Here is a 10,491-nt window from a genome sequence, read left to right on the forward strand (position 1 = left end):
TTCATGGACCTGCAAAATGAATGGAAAAGGATAATGAGTAGCATCACTGCATAAAAGTTGACATATTTATGTGTATCAATTTAAACATTATACTCAAGCAAAACAACCCCTTTATTTTTTTGAAAACATTTATACTTGTAAATGATATAACCCTGAAAAAAAGTGTGCTGTGGCTGAGATCCAAGAGAAGATCAACCTGAAACAGGTTGCATCCTGTGTTACAAAAAAAGGGGAATACAAACAGCAGTTATAGCATAGATTTAGGTGAAGAAACAGCTTGATTGATAAGCTCCCTCCTCAAAATTTTTCCTGCAGGCGACTTTGGTATTGAGCTGACAAATGCAATGCGCCTAATCCTTTTATATGGTGCAACCTACAGAAAAGCAAAACAAGAGAAAAAAAGTCAAACCCTTATTTTCAAATTATCTTTCAGGTTTATATGGTAAAAAAAATGCCAAAGACAGATGAAAATTATTTTATAATTGAGGTTGCACAGTGATTTGATAATGATTATTTGCAGACTTTTATAAAGGAAAGCCTTGAACTGGCATTTTCAGATCAAACAAAAAGCTTAGACAGATTTGCAACTCCTCTCTGAGTATAGTCTCTTTTTGTGTTGACCATACAACTTAATTAATATAGTCCCTTTTCCCAAAAAAAAAATCTCCTCTCCGAGTATAGAAGGTCATGGGCAATCATTCCACCACAATGACTAACGAGTTACTGCATATTGGCTGTAATTTCACTAATTTGACGATACATGTGAGACTTCATGAGCTTAGGATTAGGCCTGTGGATAACCATAGAGCCTAATCTTCAATGTAAAGTCAATCTTTACCAAATGAAAAATGATATATCTGCATCATGATCATCATGAAATCGATTTTCATATAAAAAAACTACAACCTCTATTTTTTAAAATCAAGAACTAAAGAGCGCCAAAGAAAAAAGTGTTGGCTATGCAGCTTTGGCAATATTTCTCTGACCCCAAAAGAATTCAGGCCCAAGGAAATTGCATCACATCAAAATGAAGTCATTCTCGATAACGAATTTAAAGAGTCAAAACTAAAACAATAAGTACCTGTTTCCCAACAAAATCCATGACTTCTTCATCACTAAGCATGCTTCCAGGTTGTCTGACCACAAATGCCATGGGTATCTGTCCAGCTTCTTCATCTGGATACCTGCCATGGGAAAGTTAACTATTAATTTTGAGGAACAAAATTATATCATAACTACAGAAATTACTCAAGAACACGTCACAAATAGATTGCTAAAATGGCAAAGAGTTTACTCCATTCAATTGAACCTTACATTTGCATTTTTTTCTCCAAAAAAATTATTAGAAATAATAAAAAGAAAACAGATGGCTCTTAACATGACTAATAATATTCCCCTCAACAGAAAACGATAGGAAAAGATTCATACAGCCAACTCCAAATAACTAAGATCTTAATGCTTGATATCATATCTAAAACACACATGGTTATAGTGTTAGCATGTCATCAAAGAACTTTTTCTTAATAGAAATGGTAACGAATTAGGCATACACATTCAAAAACCTACATAGCATCTTACCATTGTTAAGCCAGAATTCATTTTCAAATATCATCAAGGCTTTAGAATTTTTTTTTATTCCAAATTAGAATGATATTGTCTTCTTGAATCCATCTACAGGTCACAAAGAACTAGGACTGGGGCCAATCAACAATGATATGATTAGCATGGTGATATAAACGGGTATTGACTTCAGAAAAGCCGCAATATTTTCATTGAAGCACCAGTATCCCCCTTAGCTAGCAATCACTTACAAGTTCTCAAAATAGGACAGTATTAAGCAACATAAGACAAATGTGAACTAAATATACAAAACAGAAGAAAACAGTCCTCCATTATAATTTTCACGAAATGCAAAGCTATGTAGAGACATTTTTCTCAGGTGAATTGTCATTCTACTAGACATAAATGAGACTTAAACAAGCTCAATCACTGTAGTTGTAAATGAACAGAAAAAAAATTATAATGGAGTACGGTAATAGTAATACCATGAAGGATATTGTAATACACAAGCTCCCACTAATGTGAAACTTGGGGATGTATGCTGCCTGACCCCTACAAGTAGGGAGGATGGTTCTGTGTTTCATGGTAATAGCCAACAATGCATAAACAGAAAGGTTTGTGGACATTGTGTTATCATGTATTTGAGTAATAAATCATTATGGAATGACATATACATTTGAATGAAGTTTATAAAGAGTCAGGATGTACATACGGAATTACAGCAGCATCAGCAATTCCCGGATGAGAAACTAGAATATGCTCTAATTCAGCTGGAGGAACCTAAGCAAATTGGAGATAGTAAATTAGATTAATTATACAAGAATACAATATTACAGATAAATAAATAAATAAATACAATGTCGAAAACCTGATATGCTTTATATTTTATTAACTCCTTTAGCCTATCCACGATGAAGAGGAAACCATCATCGTCAAAGTAGCAAAGGTCACCAGTCTTTAACCAACCTTCGGAGTCCAAGGTCGCCGCAGTTGCCTCAGCATCACCAACGTAACCTTTACCAGATCATTTTTTGTTAAAAAAATGCAGCAGATTTAGCTCCTTCAATGTTTAAATATGTATTCTTTATGATAATTCAGAAAGTTTGCCTTGTTAAAGTTGAAACATGTAAATACTATATTTCTTTCATTGAGCATATGGATTATGTCATCCCATTATTGTTATAAAAAATAAATAATCAGCCAACATCAAGATTAGGTAGACAACAATCAAGCCCATCACAATCCATAGATACAAACCCATAGTCTGTTTTCGGTTATTTTGGATAGAATAGATCTTTCCAACAAATTTGTTCTATTAACTGTGAAAATAGATATTACAAAATCCACTTAGCAAAGCACCACATACATATTTTGTCCCGACAATTCTTTTTAGTGACTTTTAACTGTCCTATATAAAACAATCTAAAAGGTTCTAAAAATCTTGATCTGATATCAATTTTGACTTGTCGTCAAACCAGTGTGGCAGTATATCAGGTGGTATACCAACTTATATGGCTTGATATCAGTAAAACAAATAATTTCCAACCAGTGTAAAGCCATATGGTCATATATAAAACAAATATGAAGGTTTTAAAATCTCCGTCTGCTTCCAGTTTCGTTGCCAGACTAGTATGATATCGATATATCAAGCAGTACGCCAACCTCTACGGCTCGATATAACAGTACAAAAATGATTACCAATCAGTGTAGAATCATATGGTCCAGTGTCGATCATTGGTTGAACCAGTAAACACTGGTCTAGATATAACAGCCCGACCATTATTTGAAATCTTAGATTGATCTAAGTGTCCACATGCTTCGCATGTAGCTTTGGAATAAACAAAGCATATACGACCAGGAAAAAAAGGCCAACATCTTACTCTTTAACAAATATTGATGGTCAAATCTAACTAAAAGATATCCTTGTATGTGGCACATTATGTGATTAGGTCATATTATAGTTCATGGAATAAGTCAGTCTCAATACATTATGCCTGATTAACAGTGGCATCATCCAAACCCGACCTAAGTTTGATCAATTTCTTGATCTTATTGCTAGAAGTTGTCAAAAACTGCCAATGTTATTTGCACACTCCCATAGCCAAGCGTGAGTAGTTATAATTGATTTGACAACCTCAAAGATACAAAAAAAAAAAAAAAAGGTGAGGAGAGGAAGAAGGACAATGACTTCCCTAAGTGGCTATTATAGGTGGGAAGACAAAAGAAGAGGGAAGTATAGGAGGAATAACAATAGACATGCAATTATGACCAGTAAGTAGAAGCGGAGATGCCTCTATTATAGCATTTGTCGCAACTTTCAATTTGCCATCCAAGGTCTATCATACCGAATTGTACCGCCCGGTATGGGCGGTACGTATCGGTCCGATAGGCCAGCGGTACGTGGACCGCCCGGTACCGGTCCGCACTGTAGCAGTGCACTGTAGGCACTGTAGCAGTGTACTGTTATAGTGCACTGTAGCAATGCATTGTAGCAGTGTTACAATGCTCAGTGCACCTGGGTGTACCGCTCGGTACACCGTACCATACCGATACCGAGCCTAGGTCGAAATACCGATACGGTACGGTATTGCGAACCTTGTTGCCATCTACCACTAATATTTCAATGTTTGACATTTATTGTCATAAAGACAAATAAAAAAATATAATGAGGAGAAAGGGGAGTATGGATAGCAACTAGGGGTGTTCAAATTGGTTTGAACCAAACCGGGAAGGGTCAAAATGAACCGAACGGTTCGGTTAAAGTAAGGTAGGTTCGAACCGTAACTGATTTCAACCTATCTAACTCAATTGGTTCAAAACCGGTTAACTGGTTTATAATTTCAAGTAATTTAAAAATATATATATATTTCAAATGAACTAGTTCAGTTTGATGAATTCAATTGAAGTGAACTGGAATCTTGGTCCAATTCGGCTGACATGTAAAATTTGTGAATTGGCCCATATCATCTGTGAAATTGAAACATTAAGATTGGGCCAACATTGCTATTAGGGCCTTTGAGCCGGTTTGATTAATTGATTTTAACTGGATAAGGGCTTAAGGCAGTGAATTCGGTCAGACTAGCATTTTTAAAATTAAAATCAATTCAGTTCGGTTCGAACCGATTAACCGAACAAAAGAAGAGTACTTATCGAACTAAAACCATTTATAGCCTTCAAAACCAAACTACTGATGAATTAGTTTGGACCGAATCGGTTTTGGATCGATTCGGTTCTGGTTCGATTCGGTTTTCGTTTGAACACCCCTAATAGCAGCCCTAACCTCCTTTATGTAGAGAAGGAAGACATCAAGGTATTGAAAACTGATAGGTGCTTTCTTCATATAAAGTCCTTTCGCATGTGTTTAATAAGTATTGAAGATTTATACAACAAAAGGCAAGGTTTTAAATCAAGATCTAAATCAGGATTAACCATTCATTACAAAAATGATAATCAAATGTGATGGGCAGGATCAAATAATAGGATTGGACAAATCTAGGCCGAAGAACTCAAAAGAGGAAAAAATTATTAAAAATCATGGAAAAACAAAAAACAGAATTTTCTTTGAATCACAAAAATCAAAAAGAGCCTTCCTCCTTGTCAATATGGGTCAAAAGGTCATAAGATAAAAAATGAAAAATATGGAACCTAATAAATTACCATTTCAGGTTAATACCTTCTTTCTATCCACAATCGAAAACATTCATGAGCAAAACAAGTAACGAGTTTAGATAGATAAGACTTCTCTACACTACTATATAGAGTAATAAACTTCATGCTCAAGATCCATGTGCAATAGATAACAAATGAATCCTGTTCCTCAATAACTCATGATTTGAGTGATCACTCAATCAAGTTGTTTGATGCCTAAATCCAATTCAATTTGCTAACCTAAATTGAGATAAGTTAGGTCCAATCTTGAAACCCTCAAGTCGGACAATGACTCAAATGGAACTTGGCCAATTAGAATTGATGCCAATTGATGTGTAGCAAGTCTGTCAAGTTCCTCAATCCTGGTTGGCCTATAAGTTCGAATTCGTCACCAAATAGTCAGGCAATTCCAGTTAACTTCATGGGGTTCATTCCATAAAAACCTTGCTACTTATAATCCTTTCCAGTAGGGCCAATTTCCATCCCATCCCAAATGATTCCTAACCCATCTCAGTATATGATTCCTAACCCATGTATATATACATACATATATATATATATACATACAAATATACATACATATATATATATATATATATACATACAAATATATATACATACTATATATATATATATATATATATACAAATATATATATATATATATATACAAATATATATATATATATATATATATATTCCGCGTATAATTTCATTTATTTGAGTCAAGGATCTAGATCATGTAGATCAAATTAAGATTCAATTTGATGCTCAACCAGCATATTCAAGAATAGGAATCATGATGCTGGAACAACGCTTTAAATGTACTGACGAAACCTGTTCAGCATTTACTTCAAATGAATCATAGAGCAGACCTTTCATGATGGTGGGGCCACGAATCCAGAGCTCCCCTCTTTGCCCGGGGCCCAGCGCTTCCCCGGTTGTGGGGTCCACGATTTTGGCCTCCGTGTTCGACCCGAGCCGCCCCGTCGAGCCGAACACCTTGCTCTCCTCCGGCGTCCTCGTCCCCGCCACCCCGCCCGTCGACTCCGTCAACCCGTACCCCTGCCACGGTCACAAAAATGCACGCGTGCGCCGTTAAGAATCTTGGAAGTTAAGGCTGACGACACTATATATATCGAACCGGACCTGGACGATCTCGACGTGGGGGAAGCGCGCGGCGAAGCGCTCCGCCACATCCCGGCCAAGCGGGGCCCCGCCGCAGCCCAGGACCCTCAGCGAAGATAGGTCGCGGCGGGCGGCCTCGTCGGACTTGGCCATCGCCACCACCAGCGGCGGCGACACTGGCATGAAGGTCACCCGGTAGCGTTCCACAGCCCGAAGCATCGCCCCGAAATCGAACCGCTCCATCAGCACGATCGTCTCCCCCAGAACCACCGCGCGGAGCGCCATCATGAACCCGAACACGTGGAAGAGAGGGACCGTGAACAGAACCACCGGCGGTAACTCGTCCTCCACCTCCCGCGTCAAGGCGTGGTACGCGGCGGTGAGGGCCACGAAGTTCCGGTGGGTCAGCGCTACGCCCTTCACCCGCCCCGTGGTCCCCGACGAGTAGAGGATCGCCGCCGTGTCCGACTGCCGCACCTCCACCGGCTGCTGCTGCGCCGCCGCCCCCGCCGCCACGTCGGCGGAGATAAAGGACCGAAAGCGAGGGGAGTCGAGGAGGATGGTGGGAAGGTAGGCCGGGAGCTTGGAGGCTGTGGCGGTGGTAGCGAAGGCTACGGAGGGGTTGGAGAGGCGAATCTGATGGGCGATCTCAGAGGGTGCGCTGAGCGGGTTGGCCGGGGAGACGACAGCGCCGATGGACAGGAGGGCGAGGTAGAGGACGGGGACGTCGAGGCCAGCCGGGGAGAGGACGAAGGCGACATCGCCGCGGGAGACGCCGGCGCCGGTGCGAAGGGCGGCGGCGAGGTTCCGGATCCGTGCGAGGAAGTCCGGGTAGGAGACGGCGGCGCCGGTGGCGGCATCGACGAGGGCGGGCTGGGCGGGGAGCGGGGATGGGATGAGGGACAAGGCGAAGGAAACGGCAGATAGGGGGAGGGATTCGGGAGGGAGGGGGAGGGGGTCCCGGAGGTTGTGGAAAACCTTGGTCTCGCGGCAAAAGCCGCTCCTCGGGTCGACGGTGGGTGGCAGCTGAGGGGTTCCCGCCGCCATCGGGAGCGGTCCAGTAGGGAGAAGATTAGAGTGAGGATTTCGAGCGGGGCTGCGAGAAAAAGGAAGATGATGAGCAGAGGAGAAGGGTTCAACGTGGCCGAAATTGAACCTGGTAATGGATGGAGGACGGCGCTGCCGGGGGAAGCAGAGGCGCTAATTATTGGTCTGCTATAGACTCTACCGACGACAAACACAACGGATTGTCAACAAACTTATGGGCAAAAAGATAATTTCAACGCCCTGTCGTTTCTTTTTGTTTTTGCCGCAACGGAAAAAAGATGCGTAGAAGAGAAATGGCGGCGACGTCGTCGAAGGGAAGGCGGGTTATGTACATCGCTGTGCCTTCGGAGATCATCCGCTGGTTCTCCTCCACCTCACTCCACAGCCTCCTCCTCCTCTCCCCGACCAAGAAGGCCTCTCGGCCCGGCTACCGCCTCCTTGCCCTTGGTCGTAGCCCAAACTTCCTCCTTTGGGTGCTCTTCTTCTTCGAGCTTGTGGGGATATTGAGGTCATGGCACCACCTCGACCCCCTTCTCCCGTGTCCCCACCTCGACCGCCGCCCCCTCTTCTCCCCGGAACCATCAGATTCGACGGTGGCGATGTCCGGAGGAGGGGTGGAGGCGCTTGGGGAGTTCTGGCAGCGACCGGACAGGACGGGATACGTTCCATGTCTCAACTTCAGCGAGTAGTACGTTGCGGAGGGCGTGGCCGCTGCGCGGACCGGTCGCCGGAAGTATTATCTCCTGGTGGTCGTCTCCGGCGGGCTCAACTAGCAGAGGAACCAGATCATCGATGCGGTGGTAATCGCTCGCGTTCTCGGCGCGCCGCTCGTCGTGCCCGTCCTCTTAAGTCACCTCGTTTACTTCTGTGCGTAGCATCTCGACTGGTTCCTTGCTTGAGCAGTGAGTTCTCTGATGTGTTCGACCTGGAGCACTTCAAGTGCGTTCTTGCCGACGACATTATAAGGTGGTGTCCTCGTTGCCGTCGACTCATATCATGACAAGGCCGGTGTAGGAGAAGCAAACGCCTCTTCATGTCTACCCTGCTTGGATTCGATCAAGACACATGAAGCGAGTGAGTCCTCGTCTTCTCCTACGACAAACGTCGTCAGCGCGCAAAACAATTCTTCTTTCGATCCGTTCTTCATCAAATGACGGAATGGAATCCTTATATTTACTCTTGATTCATTGTTTCTCCTTGTTGATTGCTGGTGCAGCTTAACAGAGAAGGTGTTCTGCTCCTGAGTGGCCTGGATTCCAGGCTTTCCAAGAACTTCCCACCCGTTCTCCCAAAGATCCGGTGCAAGGTAACCACTGCACCCTCTCGTGTGTGTCCCCAAACTTACCCGGTTGCGTTCCATGCACTGAGGTTCTCAGCTCCAATCGGAGAACTGGGCAACAAGCTCGCATGAGGATGAGAAGCAAAGGTCCGTACCTCGCACTCCACCTGGGTTTGGAGAAGGATGTGTGGGTGCGAGCCGGTTGCCTTCCTGGTCTCACCCCCGAGCACGACGAGATCGTTCGAGCGGAGAGGAAGCTCACGCCGGAGCTCCTCACTGGGAGGTCCAACATGGCTTGCCGCCGAAGAAGTCACCAGGTACGCTCACAACCGCTGCCCGTTCTCTATTTCAGCTTGTAATGGTGATCGGCGGGCGAGACAGAGTTCCCTAACCTGTACAAACAAAGAGAACCTGACATTAACGCCGGGCAGAAGAAGTTCATCACACGTCATGAACGCCTCCCAGCCGAGAGACGGAACTCAACGGTTATCCTTTTACCCATCATCAAAATTAGTCATTAGAAAATTTTAATTTGTAAAATAAAAATAAAAAAAAATATTTTTATTACGATCGATGAAAAAAAGTTAATTATTTTATTTTTATAATTATAAGAATATTAATATAAATTTATAAAATATAAGAATTATAATATTAAGAGGATATGCATGGGATAATATACAATTAGCTTATAGAAGGATGACAATATGAGTTATTACAATGACGACAATGACCAAAGTGGGTCGAAGGAGACATGGCAACCAATATGCGACGTGGATAATGGATCGTGTCGTGTCCAAACTGTCGTAGACCATCGGTCATTCCAAATGTACGACAGATCATATATATATATATATATATATATATATATATATATATATATATATATATATATATAGTGTTCGTTGGAAAGATTCATTGAGCATCGCTAATTTTGAACCAGAATCGAATCAGACATGAAACAGTTTAATGATTCATTAGTCTCAAATTGAATCAGACATCACATCAGTGTTGGGGAACTGATGTGATGTGGCCGATGAGTGAGTTCCATGGGCCGATGTAGGGTGACTTTGGTCGGCCGTACGAGTCGTCGAGGTTGGTCGGCTATAGGTCGGGACGTTGGCATTGGGATGTTGATTGGCGTTCCTCGGTCAGGACGATCATGCTTTCGGGGGAGGAGGGGTGGTCGCTCTCCTGCACATAAGGCCCTCATCGGGTGGTTCCCGACTTTGGCCCCTCAACGAGCAAATTAGTGCTTAGTTTTATCTCTTTTTTTTGTGCCTTCTCCTTGGTGGCCTGGGGTTTTTATACTATTGTACGAGGGTCGATCATATGCGGGTTTGGTGTGACGATCGATCCTCGAGGGGCGAAGAGGTACCTTCGTGCGGTCATCATCATCTCGAGCATTTTGGGAGGGAATGTACCGAGAAATGCCTTGGTACGGATCCTGACTTGACACGTGAGAGTATTCTTGCTGACCTGACGATGGCGTGGCACGACGTTGGTCGTGACTGGCCAGAGCCCAAAGTTTAATTTTAATTTTTTATTTTGAAAAAATGAAACCGATGATTCTGATTTTGATTTTAAATTCGGCAATTAACCCAAATTTAAATATGGTTAGTAATTTAGTTTGATTATAATTTTTTAAAATATATTTTTTATATCATTACATTCATTCTAGTTATACGTCTATTTTTTAAAATTTTAGAAATAAAATTATTATTTTATATTTTAAAAATTTTAATTAAAATATTTAACGATCGGAAGAACTAAAACCACTCAAACTAGAACCAGAACTTACGGTTTTAATTCCAGAACTGGACTTGGATGGTT

The 10,491-nt window shown here is 42.3% G+C and overlaps 1 protein-coding gene and 1 pseudogene across 1 annotated transcript; one reads left to right on the forward strand and one right to left on the reverse strand.

Moving 5' to 3' along the window:
• Window positions 1-93: 93 nt before the first annotated feature.
• Window positions 94-7,532, reverse strand: LOC103986414 (4-coumarate--CoA ligase-like 5). The gene is made up of 6 exons (XM_009404430.3): window positions 6,357-7,532; window positions 6,083-6,272; window positions 2,429-2,574; window positions 2,273-2,340; window positions 1,082-1,184; window positions 94-373 (listed from the first exon to the last, which is right to left on the reverse strand). The coding sequence occupies exons 1-6, from the start codon at window positions 7,380-7,382 to the stop codon at window positions 248-250; spliced, it is 1,659 nt and encodes a 552-aa protein (XP_009402705.2). The 5' UTR covers window positions 7,383-7,532; the 3' UTR covers window positions 94-247.
• Window positions 7,533-7,675: 143 nt separating this feature from the next.
• On the forward strand, window positions 7,676-9,020 carry LOC103986528 (O-fucosyltransferase 20-like; annotated as a pseudogene).
• The last annotated feature ends 1,471 nt before the right edge of the window (window positions 9,021-10,491 follow it).

Source organism: Musa acuminata, chromosome BXJ2-5, assembly GCF_036884655.1.
Source record: "Musa acuminata AAA Group cultivar baxijiao chromosome BXJ2-5, Cavendish_Baxijiao_AAA, whole genome shotgun sequence".
NCBI classification, from domain to species: Eukaryota; Viridiplantae; Streptophyta; class Magnoliopsida; order Zingiberales; family Musaceae; genus Musa; species Musa acuminata.